General features: G+C 33.0%; 3 protein-coding genes and 1 long non-coding RNA gene across 4 annotated transcripts; 3 read left to right on the forward strand and 1 right to left on the reverse strand.

Moving 5' to 3' along the window:
* Positions 1–437: 437 nt before the first annotated feature.
* On the forward strand, positions 438–3771 carry LOC115706553 (uncharacterized). Its single transcript, XM_030634242.2, has 6 exons — positions 438–973; positions 2035–2146; positions 2239–2410; positions 2521–2696; positions 2989–3128; positions 3322–3771. Exons 1-5 carry the CDS (start codon positions 561–563, stop codon positions 3112–3114), a joined length of 999 nt encoding a protein of 332 aa, XP_030490102.2. The 5' UTR covers positions 438–560; the 3' UTR covers positions 3115–3128; positions 3322–3771.
* A 127-nt stretch (positions 3772–3898) lies between these two features.
* LOC115724704 (putative lipid-transfer protein DIR1) lies at positions 3899–4921 on the forward strand. The gene is made up of 2 exons (XM_030654044.2): positions 3899–4588; positions 4736–4921. Exons 1-2 carry the CDS (start codon positions 4285–4287, stop codon positions 4741–4743), a joined length of 312 nt encoding a protein of 103 aa, XP_030509904.1. The 5' UTR covers positions 3899–4284; the 3' UTR covers positions 4744–4921.
* A 92-nt stretch (positions 4922–5013) lies between these two features.
* LOC115724703 (sodium/hydrogen exchanger 4) lies at positions 5014–8585 on the reverse strand. The gene is made up of 14 exons (XM_030654043.2): positions 8303–8585; positions 7962–8080; positions 7785–7882; positions 7620–7679; positions 7436–7482; positions 7048–7242; positions 6891–6937; positions 6673–6739; positions 6470–6570; positions 6265–6366; positions 6026–6173; positions 5880–5942; positions 5694–5777; positions 5014–5608 (listed from the first exon to the last, which is right to left on the reverse strand). Exons 1-14 carry the CDS (start codon positions 8456–8458, stop codon positions 5327–5329), a joined length of 1569 nt encoding a protein of 522 aa, XP_030509903.2. The 5' UTR covers positions 8459–8585; the 3' UTR covers positions 5014–5326.
* Positions 8586–10873: 2288 nt separating this feature from the next.
* LOC133038847 (uncharacterized) lies at positions 10874–12712 on the forward strand. Its single transcript, XR_009688400.1, has 2 exons — positions 10874–11750; positions 12473–12712. It is a non-coding gene; the product is annotated as an uncharacterized LOC133038847 (long non-coding RNA).
* The last annotated feature ends 7129 nt before the right edge of the window (positions 12713–19841 follow it).

Raw genomic sequence — 19841 nt, forward strand, 5'->3', positions numbered from 1 at the left:
TAAAATATATTCCAACATCATGTTGGGTAATTGCACCATCGAAGTAATTTTTGTCAAAAAATGTTTCAAAGTGGATGAGAGAGAAATTAAAAAAAAAAATTAGGATGATGTGTGTATTTAACAACGAGAAATATTAAAAGACACCAGTAGTGTCAAACACCTTTCTATGTCTCAATATCGTTGTTGGTCCAACTAAGTATCGGGTCCCATGTAGTTTAATTTAATAATTTTTAGAGATTATCGCTAACCAATCGCAAAACAACATGTTTAGAAGGTACTAAGTAGTACTAGTGCCCAATAACAATATTTTTTAGCAAGAATGAGTGTTGTCCCAATACAGATGCTCTTTAGGACACGTAGCAAATATTGATTAGACCTTCACAAATCAAACAGTAACAGTTGCGGTAGCCAGGTAAAACTCATACGGTGTGGACTGTATTGTCATTACCAAGGAGAGAGAGAAAGAAATGTAAGATCGAGGAGAGAGAGAGAGATAAGCTTTTCTTTTAGAGAGAGAGAGAGAAAGAGGGTGAAATATATGAAAGCAGTGAGAAGTAGAAATGGTAACGGACCAGGAAATTTCGCAGGCTCTGCAAACCCTAATTCAGGAATCGTCCAACAACAGCGGAATCAACTCTTTAAACGACCTTGTTCAGGAGCTGGAGAAGAAGCTAGGCCAAGACCTTTCCCACAAGGCTGATTTCATCCGAAACCAGATCCATTTCATCTTCCGAGCTCACCCCACTGCGCCCCAGCAACACCAACAACCCCAGCCCCAGCACCAGTCTCAGTCTCAGCCTCACCCTCCGCCTCCTCAGCTCAATGATCGTTTTGCTCCTCACCAAAACCCTAATTTTCACCCTACTCCATCCGCCTTCCAGACTTTTTCTATCCATCCTCAGCCACCGCCGGTTAACCACGCGGTCACCGCCAAAGATGAGCCCGTTTCTGCTACCGACCGCCCTAAAGAGGGGTTTGTTTCTTTTATTTATGTATTTATTTTTTAAATATAACATTATATATATGTAGTTATGTACTCATGTATAAATTTTGAGTATTGGATTTATTGCTGGCTTTATTTGTCAATTATCTGGACTCTGGGGGATTTAAACGGGTTTTAAGAAATTCAAAGGCATGCCTTTATTGAATGCCAAATTATAACTTTCTTAGTTTTAAGGATAGCCTTTTGTTTTGTAGTGAAATTAAAGGTATAAATGAAGCTCAGTTATGCGTATTAAGTTATGTAGGGTAAGTAAACTAGATCAACTGAAAAATTAAAACTTTGTGCATGTGTGTGTCCAGGGGTATATGAGAGAGATAGATACATATATATATACTAGAACAGAGTTACGTAGCGAGCCACGTAAATATTAATTTTATTTTAAGTTCTAGCGGTTTTTGTTTAAGAATTTAGTGACTAATTGTAAATTATGTTATAAACGATATGTTTTATAAAACTAATTGTTAAGAATGTCATAATTGTGTATATAAACCTATAATATACACATTGTTATTCAAATATTTTATGTTATAAACGATTTTTTTTATATAGAGTTTAAATTTTATATTGATGATTGTTATTTAGAGTGGGTATTGGTGTAGTTTTTTTTTTAATTTAAAAAAGATTGTTTAATTTTTTGGGTTTAATTATTGGGTTTAAACGTTTAAAAAAAAGATTGCTTAATTTTTTGGGTTTAAAAAAAAAATCCTGTAACAATATTAATATTTGTTTAGAGAGATATGTGGCTAGGATGTTTTTTTTTTAATTTAAAAAAAGATTATTTAATTTTTTTGATTTAATTATTTGGTTTAAACGTTTAAAAAAAGATTGTTTAATTTTTTGGTTTAATTATTTATATATTTTTGAAAGTTAACGGGAGATCACACTTATCGTTAAATTTAACAGAATATTCTTTTATTTTTAAAGTATATTCTGTTAAACCAAGAAATGCCGTTAGATAGGCACTTTTAATATATAAAGATATTTAATATATTTTAGATGATCATTGTTATTTGCTCTTGTTATTGTTACAGTACTCAAACTAAACCTAAGAGGAAAGGTGGCCCAGGGGGACTAAACAAACTTTGTGGTGTTTCACCAGAACTTCAGACTATTGTTGGCCAGCCTGCTCTTCCAAGGACTGAGGTTCAGATTCATAGATCGTATTTTTTTGTTAGTTTTTGGTTTCTACTTCAAGTTATATGATTTTGATTGTGTTCCATTATCTTTTTCTTTAGATAGTTAAGCAACTGTGGGCTTACATAAGGAGGAATAATCTCCAAGATCCTAGTAACAAAAGGAAAATAATATGCAATGATGAGCTGCGATTGGTATTTGAGACGGACTGTACTGATATGTTCAAAATGAACAAATTACTTGCTAAACATATTATACCTCTCGAACCTTCAAGTACGTATGTTTTATAGTTGCTCAATGCTCATTGATTTCTGTGTGTTTCAAATATGTATGAAACACCATATACTTAGACTAATGAATTTGCTTGTTTTTTACGCTCTTAGAAACTCCTAAGAAGGCTAAGGTGGAGGTTGAGTCTGGTGCAAAGGGCACAGATTCTGGTCCTTCTGTGATTGTATCTGAAGAACTTGCAAAGTTTTTTGGTGTTGGTGGAAGGGAAATGCTCCAGTCAGAGGTTTTAAGACGTATCTGGGAATACATTAAGGTCAACAATCTTGAGGTATGCACCATACTTTCTCACCACTCTAAAAAGAAGGAAAACAAGGGATATAGAATGGCCCTGCTTGCAGAGTTTGAATATCCCTCTAAATTTCCATGGAAATCTCTTATTGAGCTCTCTTTTTGTTTGATTGTTTTATATTTTTACCACTTCCTTTCACGTAGTTGACCTTAATATAGCACTTCATCAGTGAAACTTTCAGTTGTCAATTGACTCCTGATTTAGTGTGAAGATGTTGCCGTTTGGAACAGCTGTGCTGACTATTTTTCTGTTTTTGCTGGGACATATGTAGGATCCTTTAAACCCCATGGCTATAATATGTGATTCAAAGCTTCAAGAGCTCTTTGGTTGTGATAGCATCTCCACACTGGGGATGCCAGAGGCTTTGGCACGCAGCCATATATGCCAAAAACCTTGATTGGCTGTTTTCTGGTAAGAACTGTATCTAATTCGTTTATTTTATTTTTGAGTTGAGAAAAGGAAAATTACCATTTAGCTAATGCATGCCAAGACTTTGTTGTCTTATATGATGGTTTTCCAGCCTATCATTTAACCAGGTGGTTTCTGTAAAAGTTCTCAACTTTTTGTCCAAAAAAAATTGATGGGATGTCTGTTTTGTTTGCAGTTGCAGATCAGTTGGTATTTGCTCGTTGATATCGATGATAGGGAAGCTATAGTTATCTATATAATGTATGAGGTCGTGGCCAATATTTGTTAGTGGCGCCATGGATCTAGGGTTATGGATTGACTGACTAGTTAGGTTAGAATGACCCGTGGAAATTTCTAACACCTGTAAAAAAGGGCAGAAGTAGAAGGAATGGTTGAAGAAAAAAACACAAAGTATCATGTATTTAGTTGTTATTAGCTCATTTTCAGTGTTGAATGATGTTTATTTATTTATTTTGTTTCAATGGTCTGCAGCTTACAAGTTCTGTACGTATTTTCATGGTTTTTTATTTATGTATAGGCCTTGTTCTTACAATACCCCATGTAAGGATATAATTCCCCTTGTTAAATACGTTCATTATTTTTTTATACAAAATGGGGATCGGATGTCTTCCCCCAAGTTCGCATACCCCCCCTCATACCATCTTGAGTTAACCTGAGTTGGTTGATCATTATGCATTATATGCAATACTATTTTTTTTTTTTTCGAAACCTTGTACTGTATTGAAAACAGTATATATTATTTATAAAATATATTTTTTTTATAAGACATGAAACAAAAAGATGAATTTACAAAGGCTTATTCAAGTTTCTGTATTAATTATATGTCAAATCGCCATATGTATGTAAATTAACAAAGACAATTAACACTTGTATTTGTGAGGTTTGATAATTTGTGATCTAGTGCGACACAACTTTAGAATAATGTGCCAATTCATTAGTGGACATGTGCTGTTCAGAACCACGACTTTTCTATTATGTGGTTCTTTTGTCCCGTGACCTCTCCCACATGGCTAGGTTCACATGACAAACTAAACATAATAACAAAACATTTAAAAATCCTATGAAGCTCTCCTATAAATAATATTGTCGAATGTAAGCCCCTCAGAGTCTTAGTTTAGGCAGATAGTTATACAATAAAATGGCCAAGAGCGGTTCTAAAGTAGTGGTCTATTGGATACTTCTGGCTATTTTCAGCATGATATCATTGTTGGGGAGTACCAGTGCTGTAGTTTTGTGCAACATTGAATCCAGCAAGCTTGCAGTATGCCTACCTGCATTGCAAGGTAAATCACCGGATGAGCAATGTTGTGCTCTAATTCACCAGGTCAACTTGTCGTGTCTTTGTAAGTACAAGTCTGCACTTCCTGCATTCGGTGTCGACCCTGCACGAGCTGTTGAACTGCCTCAGAAATGTGGCCTGAAAGCACCACGGGAATGCCAAGGTAATGTTACTAAATGCTCATAATTGTTGCATTTGAAAGATTATCTTATTTCTTATTGTTACATACATACATGAGCATGGTATGAGCTGGTATGGACTTTGGCTTTATGTCGTGTCTCTAATCATTAGTTTTTTTTTTTATATCCAGTGGCTTGAAGCATCAGAGAGAAACAGCTGAAAGGAATTTGCCCGTTGGAATAATTCAGTGTCGCACGATTGTGATCTCTTGCATTTTATCTTATTTAATAAAAGTGATTCCTTGTCAAGATTAAATTTTGCGAAATCAACTTTTAAAGACGATGTTTGTCTAATGTAATATTTTCTTCATGAGCGACCTTGTAATGTTATGCGATCTGGTTGTGGATGCCATTCAGGTCCATACTAGTATTTTTGGTACATGGCGTAGACACGACACTAGTACTATGCTTAAGCGTAGTGCCTTGAACATATTCTCTTATTAACGCAAGAGATTAAAATATACATCTCTCTCAATTTACAAAAACTTTCAACATAAGGAGCGTTCATAATAGCAAAATGATAAAAAGTTCAACCCCATCTAAGAAAATACCCAAGTCACTTTCTGGGCTCATAGTCGGAAACAAAAGGAACTAAAAATTTGGTACCACTTCGCATACATAACTGCTTCAGTGTTTACCTCAGTACTTTTCTGTTATGCCCTTGAATCAGTCATCTTTTGTTTGGACTTAAACTAGATGCTCATGATACTCAAGTCATTCACTTATGTTGGCAGTTGATGTTCCCGAGGGCCACCAAAGATGGGTCTCATGTAAGCATCATCAAACCTTCTCCAGTAGGAGTGAATAGTGTATACAGGCCTTTCCATTAACATGGTAAGACTATTCTTAGCTCGAAGGATGTTGGTTGTGGCAGATTCTTCAAAGGAGAGCAAAGGAGGGGTCATGTCCTCTATAAGGTCTTTTGACCTTTGTCCATTAATGACGTTAGTCATGTGATGGGGAAGAAGACAGTTTATTAGTGGCTTAGTTAGAAGACCAAATACCTGTTATTAGCAATTTTGAGGTAAATATAATTCATGCCCAAGGAAATTTCAGTTCATAAGGAACAAAGTAAAATTGCTCACTTACCACTGTACTGAAAAGAACAACAATTATGGTGATTGTGATCATTGAAGCATTGATGGGGTCCGAAGTAACACCATAAAATGTGAACTTCACTAGCCAAAAGCATCAAAATGATCAGAATTATAGTAATCAAATGAATTAGAAGATAGTTCATGTACAAGTTTTGTTTAATGTAAGCAAAGCACACACCTTTTCAAATGCTAAAGCTATAGAAACAGCTCCCCTCATAAGTCCAGCCCACCATATGACGATCTGAAGAGGTAGCATTACATTAGTACGATCATTTAATTTTGGTACCTAATTGTAATCAAACTTGTGATTAACAAGTGACTGACCATGTGTTTGAATGTGAGATTAGATACTCCATCAGAATGCGATTTGTTCATGTAATTGGAAAGAACAGAGAGAGGGAAAACGAATGCAGCACGGCCAAGCGACACCAGTAAGATTAGTGTACTCCAAATGCTTATGGAAGTACTAAAACTGCAACCAAAGAGAAGTTTATTTAAAATAAAATACAATTGAACTACAATAGTGTAACTAATAGGTACTAACTGTGACTTGAAAAAAGTACTTTAACTTAGACATCTTCCACTTCTCCATGTCAAGAGCATCCATTCCCACATAAAGAAATATGAATGTCTCTGCAACAAATGACATCATAGCAAATACATTTCTGAGGAGACAAAAACCAAAAACCAAAAATCAGATTGGTGTGTGAAATAATTGTTAGGTAGAAATAGAAGGAAAACCCAGCAACATAATCTGCTCAACCATACCTGGTTGTGATTCTAGAAGTTTCTGCTACGTTATGCCATGCATAGTGAGACATGAGAATACCGCAAAAGAAAACTGTAAGTATTCCACTCAGATTGAACAGCTACAAAAGAGAAATAATTGAGATGGTAAAAACTGTACAAGTATTGATAAGATAATAAGATAATATAAATCTTATCATAGGCATATTCAATAATGTTTTCACCTCAGCCAACATGTACGATAGATAAGCCATTAACACCATCAAGGCAATTTCACGAATACTCGAATGTCTGTAAGCAAAACAAATACAAAAGCTGATTTATATATACACAATCATGTATGAGTTAATACTAACTGAAAACCAGACACTAAAACATTTGAAGAAATGCCAAATTCTGGCCATTTCCTTTTGCTAATCTTTAACAGCGGTAGTCAACTTGCCTTCCAAAGCAGAGGGCCTTAAGGACATATGACGTCAAAAGTCCAGACTGGAAGCACATAAACACTATCAGACAGCAGAAAATGCTGAGCCAAGTATTTACAAACTATTAGTAATAATAACGAACTAATCAATGGAAAAGTACGTATGTACACTTACCATGATTCCGAGAACTGTGCTTGTGAAAAACAAATAGAGAAAATCACCCAAGACACGGAAAACAGTCTTGCTACTAAACCGAGTAATATCAATCTTTTGTACTGCATTGAATAGAACAACTGATGTTGCATCATTCACCACTCCTTCCCCAAATACTAAGCTGTATAGTAATGGGGTTTCATCTTGATGAAGCACCTATTACATATATATTTATATATATATGATATCTTAAACTATTCAACAACAAAATATAGAATATGTATAGTTGAATTATTATTATTATTATTGTTATTATTATTTATATAAATAAATAAATAAATAAAAAACTAAATGAAAGATCAGGATGGAATGGAATAGAACCAAACCTCAAGTTCAAGTGCTGACTAACCTGCAGGGTGCACACTGTATCAGTTGACGAGAATATTGTTCCTATAGCTGAAGCAAAGCACACAAGTTCGTTTGCAAATACAGTTACATCCCAATATTGTACATGAACTTTATGACAAACGGCAAGAGAATTGTCATATATACAATACATATATAATTATCTTCATAATAAATAAGTATCTAACCAAGAAAGTCCCGCACATTCAGACCATTGAAACCCAACTTAGAGAATAACCACCAGCTGCCTAGGTCAAAAGTAAGTGGAAAGACCTTTAGAATAGCCCCACTCTATATAATATATATGCAGTGAATTAATAATAGTAATAATAATAAGTGATTGAAATAATTACCGCACGTTATGATCGAAGTGGAAATGAAAACACCAATCACACCAAATAGCATGATGGTTAAGAAGTTGTGGAAGAATTGTTTTTTCTTCACTTGGAACCTAACACATATATACATCCATGATCATGAGCAACGGAAGTACACAGTTATAAAACGCAGTATGATGATGAAGATCTTACCCTGCATTAAAAATTATAGGCGGAAGAAGGTAAATGAAGAACAATTCTTCATCAAAAGTAAGGATATGAGAACTCTTGCCCTTGCTCATAACCAATATGACAGTCCCTGCTATGATCCCCTGTTTACCATAAACAAAATTTAGATCACGGTGATCTTTTACGTCACATATCAACAGCTACTCAAATTACAATCACGGTAAGAATACTGTCGTAACTATACTAACTATACATATAATTAATAGCCGCTGTCATTTTTCGTTCATATAGTATTTTTGCAATGGTTAATACAAAGTCAGATTAAAACAGAGGAAAGTTGTGTGGTAGTCCTGTTTGAAACTTACTAAGAAAATGGCGGTGATGGATTCATTAACCCAACGACTCTCTTCAAGCAAGTGACCAATAATGAGGCAAAGGCATAGTACCGCAACGAACAATGAGATGGGCATCACTTGGGCATGGTCATTGGAAAAGTTAGTCACCATCTCTAGTCCCATCATCGATAGCTACTAGCTAGTGAAAGTATTGTGATGGTGTATTATGTACTATGTGCCAGTGCATGCTTTGTGAAATTTCAATAAAACTCTTCTGGATTTGTTTTATTTTATATTTGTGTACATTAATTTACAAATAACGAAGAGGATGATGATGATGATACAAATAAAACCAGTTGAGCATCTTCTTCAGTTTCTGTCTCACGTGAGCATCTTGTAACTTGTCTGACACGTGGACACTAAGCCTGTTTTGTTTCACACGTGTTGTTGATTCACTTAATAAAATCTCATGATTATTTGTCTTTTCCCAGCACGGTAGCGCACGTGTGCTAAAGCAGCGGGTTTCAGTGCAAACGATCATATGTTGAACCGAACGGGCATACGGGATGGGATCTTCATCATCTGTCAAAAACTGTATCCCGTCGTTACCATTCTACGTGGATTGGAATTAGACACGTGTTCTCACTAACAAGTAATGAAGTAACACCCTTGTTTTGGACTGTAAGACCATGGAGGTTCTAAAATTTGAGCACAATACATAAGATATAAAATAAGAAAAAGTAAAAGTCCATTGAATGATAATAATTAGTGTTATTATAGTAAATAAAAAGAGTAACATTTATTGTAGGCTAAATTTAATCTTGTGTCAAATTTGAACCAACATTTAATATGTGCTAAATAGTGGCGGAACACAAGGAGAGGCCAAATAAAATATATTTTCACTTATTTTTTTTTTTTAGAAGGTAGTATTTTATAAATTAAAATAAAAAGATAATTAGATTTATACAATGTGTATTAGATAATGAAAAATGCTAAGGAGCACCTTACAGTGCCAAGTACTATTGGTGTAAAATAATATTCAATCCCAAATATTTTAATTTAATAAATAATATATGGAACTACTAACCACTTGTAAGACATCATATCAATATGGTATTGGACATCATAAAAACACATATATAAATACACAAAGGAATATATATCACACAAACATACTCTTTAGAAATAAATTATATTATTAATTTTTTTTATATTATTAATTTTTTTTGTCACTTTTTAACAGAAAATAGATAATTAATTTAAATGGGCTTTGGGTTTGAGTTTCTTTGTCAATTTCAATTTTATAATTTATTATTAGGCTTACTAATAAGAAAATTATCACATTTTTCTAATAAGTAAATTCTAATTATTCTAATTTAATTTATATCTTTATGTATACTTTTTTCTTTTTTTTTTTTTTTTAAAAAAAAAATAAAGGGGGGGGGGGGGCATGGCCACCCCATAAGTTCATGCAGTTCTGCCACTGGTGCTAAATTTAGAACATTTTTTAGAACACCATTGGAGTATAATTTTTCTTAAGTGTGCTAAAATATAGCAATACATCACTTTTTTGGCATTCCATTAGAGATTCTCTAACAAAGCTTAAAAAAGAACAAATTTCAAACCAATGTTTTCAAATGGATAACTTAACCGTCCAACGTTTTCGAACGGTAAAATTTTGTTTATATTTAATTGTATTTTATTTTCTGCTACTTAAAATCTGTACCGCCTGTTAAAACTTTTTAAGTAATAAAATTTAAACCATATGTTATTACTATCTTACATAATACTTTATTAATTATTTGTGTGCTACTCTATTTCTGGTTGTAAGACTTTTTATTAGAATTTGTAAGGTGTGGTTAAAAGTGTACGAGATTTCATCTCAAAATTAATTCATAATAAAAAAAAAGTAATTTATTTATTTTATATATAATATTTTATTTTCACACATTAATATTTGAGACTAATTCTAATACTTTTTATTATTTATTTTGTCAAATTTTTGTAGTCACACAATGTATTAGTTACAGAATTGTAGAGAGAAATAGATAGAGACATCTATGTTCATAATTGATTGTTAATTGTTAATGAAAAGTACAAAGTATAAGTTTATAGAACTCAAGTACAAGACTCAATACAGTTACTAGTAACCTGTAATCAACTGATTCACTTAACTAACTTGTCTAACTATAACTAACTCAAGATACCTTAACTAATTAACTAACTAACAATAACTTAGTTTTGATACTCTCTCTCTCAAGATGATAATGTTGGAAATTATTTTACCAGGATCTTATATCTACTCACAAGTATGTTGATTAACACCCTAAATATTAACTTTCTAAAACGATGAAATAAACACATATAAAGTATTAGAAACCTTACATTGGGTGCAGCGGAATAATATGACTCCTTCCGTTCAGATATCTAGCCCTTGATTCCTTTCTGTAGCAGAGCATTATCAATATCTGAACCTGGATCTCTTTCTTTGATTCTTTAGTGCTGAAACTCCTTGTTGTTGAAAGTCTTTCTTCACGATCTTCCTCACTATGATTGAGGTATCACTTGCTGTGTGTGGGCACTACTCTCACACTAAATGAAAAGACTCGGTTTGACCGAGTCAAATGTACTTTTATATATATATAAAATAATAATAAAATAATATATATATGTATGTAAAAAAAAAAAAATATATATTATTTTGAATATTACTGAACCCCCTTCGTCCCCCTCTCTCATTCTATCTATCTTTCTCTCTTTCTCTCTCTTTAAAATACCAAAAATAAAACCCATAAACCTCCATAACCACCACACTCCGGCGACCCACCTCCGGCCACCGCCCGACCCAACGCGCCGGACAAATCGAAAGCCCAAGTGCCGGCGACCTCACCCCCCAAGCGGCGCCGCTCCTCTCGCCGCCGTTGACTCGGGATCGCAAGTCAAAGTTTGGGATTTCAAACTTTGAACGGATTTTCCGGTCACCTCCGGCGTCCGTTTGACGAATCGTCTTCACCACTAAACTCAGCTCGTCGAGGAGAACAGCCTACACTAAACCATTTTTCCCGGTTCACAACTTTTTCCGGTGACATTTTTGTAGCTCCGCCCCTTTCCGGCGACTTTCCGGTGACCTCGTGTACCGTTTTGACAAACGGTTGGCATGAGTGTGATCTACTCATCGAGGTGGTCGTTTTGATATATACTACTCCTATTTTCGGCGACATTTCCGGTACACCAATTTTTACCGCCACCGATTGTTAATGTGCACCGCTTAGGTGAGGTTTCGGAATCCCAAATTTTAAATATAGTCATATTATATGTCGTTGGACTCGGTTTTGAATGTAGAATGCGATGATGATAATTATTTAATCATTTGATGGTATAGGTGAGAGTAATATGTAAGTTTGGACTAAACAATTGGAGCTCGGGACTTGAGAGCTTAAGATCGTCTTTTGGAAAAAAGTTTAACGACTCGGGAGAGGTAGGGACTCAACTTGATTTTTGGACTTGATTTTTATATGCGTTGTATAACATTAGACATATTCCAATTTTTATGATTTACAAAATTGTTTGAAAAATTGAAAACTTAATCTGCATATTTTACGGATCGTTCAGGGCACCGAGTGCCAAATATATTTTTGTGTGCAAATATTTATGCAGGTTATGATTTTTGAGTTTATTCAAAATACAGCTGTTATGCTGCCGAATTTTCTAGAAAATAAAAAGGAATATGTTCTTTTGTTATGCTTATTATTTGCCTGCTTTGGTTATATTGATGAGAGCCATGTTGATCATGTTCGATGCATATTGTTGTTTCACGACCTAGTCTCTGTGTCATCATAGGTAGATCAGGTGTGCACTCACCTGTAGGTGAAAGACCTAGAATCTGTACAGGAGTGAATTAAATCTGAGCCCCGTTATTTATGGTGGGTATCAGATGCGACTACCCGGTTTTAGATGTCGTTTTCTATGATTTGGTATTGAGAGCTAGGGGTCTAGTGGACGGTGTGATATGCATTTGACGTTTGATTTGTGATTATTTGTGGTCTCTCTATTTTATTTGTACATATTCATACTGTTGATGAGACATTTTATTTTTATAAAGCTAACCATGCAGGGATTTTATTAAACCAAGGGTCCTTTGATATTAGTTGTTTTCCTACTGGGCTTCATAAGCTCACCCCCTATTTTCTCCCATTCCAGGAACTCAGTTTGATGCTAGTGGATGAGGATGGTACTGTTGGGAAAGGAATGTCGTTATTAGTTTAGTCATATTTTACTCTTTCACCTTCTAATGAGACTGATTTTGTATTTAAGAACCAATGGATGGTCTGGATGACTTAAATTAGCTATGTACTAGTTAGAAATGAGAAATGATGGATGCTAGGTATTATTTTGGTATTTTATTGACTTATTAAATCTATCTATTTGGTGATTACATAACTGTGGGGATATTACTGTTCTCTTATATTGATGAGTGGTCCTGATTTTTATTACTAATATATTTTTATTAATATAGGAGTTAATCCATTCTTTTAAATTAGTATTTTGTAATATAAATAAAAGGATCATTTATAAGCTTTATTTTCCTACAAGGGTCAAAGTGTGACCTTTGACCACCCAAGTTATGGATATTACACATCTGCCACAGCCTAGGGCTCGGGTCGTGACACTAAGAATTTCGAAATTCAAGAGGGAAGAAAGAGAGAGGGAGTGGTCGGCCAGATAGGGAGAGAGAAGGCTCAGGTTTTTCTCTGAAGGAAAAAGTAGAAAATTTTAAGTGTAAATTTCCTGAAGCCTTCACTATCTATTTATAGCATTCCATTAGGGTTAGGTTTGAATTATTTGGCATTAAAATAATGAAAATATCAGTTTAAATTCCCTACAAAAGTGGCCGGCCCTATACATGTGGATTTGGGCCTCACTTTTTGCAATTTTGCAGTTTTATCTTTTCTGCATCTGATTTTCTCAAAAATGCCAATTTTCTAATTCAACCATTTAAATGCCAATTCTAACTATTTAATAACTATAAATAATTATTAAATAATATTTTTATTTATCATATTTATTAATTGAACCATACAAAGTATCATAATTAACAAATATGCCCCTAAAACTCTTTCTTTACAATTTCACCCTTACTTAGTGAAAAATTCACAAATAGACATAGTCTAATTTGAGAATTATAATTGATTAATCAAAACTAATTATATGAGTCTTACAAGCAATATTATCTCAACTAGTGCGGGGACCATGGGTCTATATAACCGAGCTTCCAATAAGTAGATCAAGAATTTATCACCTAAATTCACTGACTTATTAATTCTTCGTTGAATCCACGCATAGAACTTAGAATTGCACTCTCAGTATATAGAATGCTCTATATGTTCCACCATATAGACACATCATTAGTTATCCATTGTTATAATCCTAATTTGATCAATGATCCTCTATATGAATGATCTACACTGTAAAGGGTTTAGATTACCGTTACACCCTACAATGTATTTAATCCTTAAAACACTTAACCCCGTATAAATGATATTTCAGCTTATGTGAAATGAGATCTCCACCATTTATTTTCGTTTGGTCAAGCTCGAAGGAGATCATCCTTTACTTACTATTCCCCAGATAGAAGCTATAGATTCCATGTTTATGTTAGCGCTCCCACTCAATTGCACTACCGTGTTCCCAAAACGTACGTATCACCCAGACCTAAAAGTAGGCTTAACTAACAAATCAAAGAACACGAATAGCCTCCTGAAATTGAGCCTAATCATAACAGGATTAAGATCATTTGATCTAGGATCAACTAGGCGATATTGACTTGAATAGATATTACGGTAAGTTTAATAAATCTAAGTCAAAGATCAATATCGGTCCCTTTCGATGCATACTCCATGCATCCAACCTGAGCTTTACTTTAACCAATGCTCTGGAAAGAACATAGCACTTCTCCAAATGCAAGTAAACTCTGTTGTAGATTATCATATCAGTAAAACCCTATGTCTGATAAATCTAGGAAACTTTATTCACATAGTCATGTTTACTTTCCAATGTGTTGACGACACAATAAACAGGATCAAGTATGTGAAAAGGGTTTCAGATGAATTCATACATTATGTACATATAATCATGAAATAAATCATGTGAACCATGCAACATTAAATGTTATTTCTGATCTATATTAGTAAGTAAATCTAATTATATTGAAATGAGTTTTATTTAGGGCATAAAATCCAACAGATAATATATATATCTATCAATCTTGTGTTTAATAGCCTTGAATTGGTTAGGAAGAAGAACTTTTATCATCATGTTTGCAAGTTGTTCTTTGGAGGAAATAAGAGATGTTTTGATGAGTCCCTTTTGCTATTGGAGTATTGTTGTACCAGGATCTAGATTTACTACCATGTATGTTATTTAACATCCTAACTATGAATTTCTAAAACAATGTAAATTTAAACACATATAAAGTTTAAGAAACCTTACATTGGTTGCAGCGGAATTAAATGTCTCATTCCGCTTAGATCTCTAGACTTGTATTCTTTCAGTAGCAGAGTATCACCAAGATCTGAGTCCGATTCTCCTTCACTTGAATTGGATTCTTCACCGTCTTACACACTATGATTGAGTACCAACTTGTTATGTGTGGACATGTACTCTATCACTATAGGGTTCGAAATTTTGAAGAGAGAAAGAGAGAGAGAGAAGGATTCTAATGAGAGAGAGATAGAAGGCTCAAAATTTGACTGAAAGGCTTGAGTGCATCATCTTTCAATTTGAGACCATCAATATCTATTTATAGGAATTCATCTAGGTTTAGGTTTGAATTATTTGACATTAAAAAATTGATAAAATAAATGGTAAAATAGAGCATAAGTGGTCGACCTTGGATGTGGGCCCATCACTTTGTAATTTTGCTATTTTTCAACCATTTATCTTATTTTTCTCAAAAATACCATATTTTCCAATTCAACCACTTAAATGCTAAAACTATTTATTTAATAATTAAAATTAATTATCAAATAAAATTACCATTTAATATATTTATTAATTAGACTTAATAAAGTCTCTTAATTAACAAATAAACCCTAGAATCTCTTTTCTTTACAATTAAGCCCAGCTTAGTGAAAATTCATAAACTAGACATAGTCTAATTTTAGAATTATGATTGATTAATTAAAATCAATTAACCGAGTCTTACAACCAGCATTGTCTCAACTAGTATGGGGATCATGGGCCTATATAACTGAGCTTCCAATAAGCAGATCTAGAATTTACCAAGTAAATTCCCTAACTTATTAATTCCTCATTGAACCACTATAGATCTTGGAATTGCACTCTCAGTTATATAGAACACTCTATATGTTTCATGATATAGATATGCTATAAATATTTAACCATCGTTCTAATCCCAATAATCAAAGATCCTCTATAGATGATTTACACTGAGTAGGGATAAATTTACCGTTTCACCCCTCAATGTATTTTGTCCTTAAAACACTTAGCTTCCTATAAATGATATTTCAGTAAACAAATATAATCAGTGAAATAAGAGCTCTTCCATTTATCTCTATTAAGCCAAGCTCGAAGAAAATCATCGTTTCACTTCTATGTCCAGATAGAAGCTATAGATTTCATATCTATATTTAGCACTCCCACTCAATTGTACTATCATGTTCCCAAAATGTACGTATTATCTGGACCAAAAGGTAGGCTTAATTAACAAATCAAAGAACACAAATAACACTCTTAAGATCGAACCTAACCATGTCAGGATTAAGATCTTTTGATTTTAGATCAACCAGTGATATTGACTTAGAAAGATACAACAGTAAGATTATAATATCTTTACCAAGATCAATATCGGTCTCAGTTCAATGTATACTCCATACATCCGAAACTAGCATACTTTGCCAATATTATGGAAAGAACATAACACTTATCCAAGGTGTAAGTATACTTTATCGCTAACTATCACATCATTGTAAATTCAGATCACTGATGAATCAAGGGACATTATCTTTTGAAGCATATAATCACAATTACCTTCCACTGTGTTGACATCACTGTAATTGTGAATAACTATATATTTTAGATTTAACAGATTTTGTACACATTAAACCATAAACATGAAAACTACATGTAAATATAAATGACTTCTAATCTTCTATTGATAACAAATCAGATTGTATTGAAATGGGTTTTATTTAGGGCATAAAATCCCAACAAACTCTCACTTGCACTAACATAAAAACAAGTAGTGCATTTCAATCAATCTATTGTCTTGATATACATATCAAGTGTAGTGTACTTGACTAACCCAAATTCTTGGAACTGTAAGTCTGTGGTAAGCTACTGCTCTCTCCACCATTACTTCCTTTGTGTTCATAAAACATTATGCAACATCATTTTCTACATGCATTACTCATCTAGGGATATCGAATTCTTTACTGCTTATTAAGTGCATCTGAATGTACAGAAGGCAAATCTCTAATTCTATCCAAAAATGGAATAGAGATAACGCGGTTAAGAACTTTCTTCAGTTGAACAACTTTCCTGTGTTTTTCGAAAGCAACTAAGTTATGTATCTTCACTGATGGAGTTTAAATTATTATAGATGAGTTTTTACATCCTTCTAGAATAATTCCTCCACCCTCAGAGTAACCACCATCTCTAATTGGTTATGAGTTGGTATAGATATAAGGATTCTAATATACACCCCGATCATCTAACATATATGTCACTTACAGAGATTCTTTCTTGATTGTCTCCTAATGTTCCTTGTTTGATTACATCTTAGATGGCTCCCACTCAATAGTAAGAATTTGGTTAAATTCATACATAGAAGTACATTTAACCTCTTACTATTGTTTCTCAGGGATATCTTGTTGTGACATATTATCTTAGTCTGAAACCATAAGTTCCTTCTAGACTAAGTCATCAACATAGCAATCTAGTATTAACATTAATGTACAATACTTGCTTGAGATTAAGTAATTACTAGAGATACCAAAAAGAATATTTCATGAGGATTAGGAATTTTGCCTAAAACATTCGAATAAACTTTACGAAAGTTCCTATCTTATCCTCATAATTCTGATAAGTTATTTCTATCCATATGAATGGTTAGATTTACTTTCTCAGTTGTATTCTAAAGTTCATATCATGATCATAACATAGCAAGCTATCACAAGTGTCATCCAAATAAAGATGTGCTTGGAATTTTAAAATTCTCCCACTTAGATAAGGTATTGTGATACTATGTCCAAGAATTTTATTGGTATAATTCTATTACTAGAGTAACATATCAATTGGAACAAAAACATGATCAAGAATAAGTTCTAATAAATTTGCTAATTAGTTCATTATACTATATCCATGTCTAATCAAAATATGTGTGCTATAGAGATACTGTGGTGTATTGAGTATAGTCTAGAGTTCAAAATAAACTACACATGTCAATAGTTTTTTCCACCCCTAAGTGTTATAGAGATCTTGTGGAGTTATGAATATAGTCTAGAGTTCAATAGATTTAAAAAATTGTTGAACTGCATATATTACTTCTTAATTTCTTCCACCCCTATCAGATCAAAAGATCTTTTTATTAAACAAAATCTTAATAATTGCTTAAGAATTAATAATTATTCATAAAAATTTAAATTCTAAGTATTTGTGTGATATATCTCTTTTGCAGAGAACAATATACCATAGATTTTGTACTAATAATAAAACACAAACACACACAAAATCTTGATAAACATATAAATATAATTGGTATTGGCATACATTCATAAATGCAATTCATAACAAAATTTCTTAAAGAGAAAATTTTATTAATAATCTCAAAATTGTCATAATAAATTGTCTGTAATAATATGTGTTGGAATTATTTTACCAGGATCTAGATTTACTAACAAGTATGTTATTAACATCCTAAACATGAACTTCTAAAACGATATGAAATAAACACATATAAAGTATCAGAAACCTTACAGTGGTTGCAGCGGAATATATTGTCTCCTTCCACTCAGATCTCTAACCCTTGTGTCCTTTCTGTAGCAAAGTATCACCAAAATCTGAGTCTGAATCTCCTTTTCTTGAAAGTGGATTCTTCACAGCCTTACACACTATGCTTGAGTACCACTTGATGTGTGTGGGCACTCACTCTTTTCACTATATGGCTTCGGTTTTGAAGAGAGGAAGAGAGAGAGAGAAGGTTTCGAATAGGAGGGTGAAGGTGGCTCAAATTTTTACTGAAGGAATGAGTTGCATCATATTTTTCCTTTGAAGCCATCACTACTTATTTATAGGAAACCACTTAGGGTTAGGTTAGATTTAATTAGCATTAAAATAATGAAAAATAAAGTGGCAAAACCCTTCCCAAGTGGCCGACCATGGATTGTGGGCCCCACTTTGCAATTTTGCCATTTTTATAATTTTTCATCTTATTTTCTCAAAAATGCCATTTTTCCAATTTAACCACTTAAATGCCAATTCTAATTATTTAATAATTAAAGTTAATTAATAAATAAAATTTCCATTTAATATATTTATTAATTAGACTTAATAAAATATCTTAATTAACAAATAAACCCTAGAAGCTCTTTTCTTTACAATTAAGCCCTATGTTAGTGAAAATTCATAAACTAGACATAGTCTAGTTTTAGAATTATAATTGATTAATTAAAATCAATTAACTGAGTCTTACAAGTAGTATTATCTCAACTAGTATGGGGACCATGGGCCTATATATCTGATCTTCCAATAAGCAGATCTAGAGTTTACCAAGTAAATTCACTAGCTTATTAATTCCTCATTGCATCCACCATAGAACTTGGAATTGCACTCTCAGTTATATAGAACGCTCTATATGTTCCACGATATAGATACGCTATTAGTTATCCATTGTTATAATCCCAATAATCAATGATCCTCTATAAATGATTGACATTGTATACGCTATTAATTTACCGTTACACCCTTCAATGTATTTTATCCTTAAAACACTTAGACACCTATAAATTATATTTAGGTGATCATTTGATCTACGATTAACTAGGTGATATTGAATTGAATAGATATTAAGGTAAATTTATCATATCTAATCCAATTTCAATATCGGTCCCTTCCAATGCATACTCCATGCATCCAACCCAAGCTTTACTGTATCCAATGCCCTGGAAAGGACATAGCACTTATCCAAGGTGCAAGTAAACTATGTTGTAGATTATCATATTAGTTAAACCCTGTGTACTGATAAATCTAAGAATATATATTTAATCACACAATCTCGATTACTGTGTTGACGACACAATAAACAAGAATATCAATGTGATAAGGGTTTGGATAAATTTATAAATTAAATAAACAAATATATGATAACATGAACCAAATGACACACTAAATAAGTGATGAAAATACTTCTGTCTCTTTATTGATAATTAAATGATAAAGTTACATTGAAATAGAGTTTTATTTAGGGCACAAAACCAATAATTAAAACTAAATTGTTCATAAAACTGAAACAATTAAATCAAAAATTAAAAATTGATTTCGAGCTTCATCT

The sequence above is a fragment of the Cannabis sativa genome, chromosome 6 (genome assembly GCF_029168945.1).
Source record: "Cannabis sativa cultivar Pink pepper isolate KNU-18-1 chromosome 6, ASM2916894v1, whole genome shotgun sequence".
In the NCBI taxonomy this organism is placed as follows: domain Eukaryota; kingdom Viridiplantae; phylum Streptophyta; class Magnoliopsida; order Rosales; family Cannabaceae; genus Cannabis; species Cannabis sativa.

Coding starts and splice junctions, on each gene's coding strand:
- LOC115724703 (XM_030654043.2), bottom strand. CDS start 8,458: ATGATGGGACTAGAGATGGTGACTAACTTTTCCAATGACCATGCCCAA. Junction 7,883..7,961: donor CCTATAATTTTTAATGCAGG/GTAAGATCTTCA, acceptor TATATGTGTTAG/GTTCCAAGTGAAGAAAAAAC. Junction 7,243..7,435: donor ATACAGTGTGCACCCTGCAG/GTTAGTCAGCAC, acceptor TATATGTAATAG/GTGCTTCATCAAGATGAAAC.
- LOC115724704 (XM_030654044.2), top strand. CDS start 4,285: ATGGCCAAGAGCGGTTCTAAAGTAGTGGTCTATTGGATACTTCTGGCT.
- LOC115706553 (XM_030634242.2), top strand. CDS start 561: ATGGTAACGGACCAGGAAATTTCGCAGGCTCTGCAAACCCTAATTCAG. Junction 974..2,034: donor ACCGACCGCCCTAAAGAGGG/GTTTGTTTCTTT, acceptor TTATTGTTACAG/TACTCAAACTAAACCTAAGA. Junction 2,697..2,988: donor TTAAGGTCAACAATCTTGAG/GTATGCACCATA, acceptor GGACATATGTAG/GATCCTTTAAACCCCATGGC.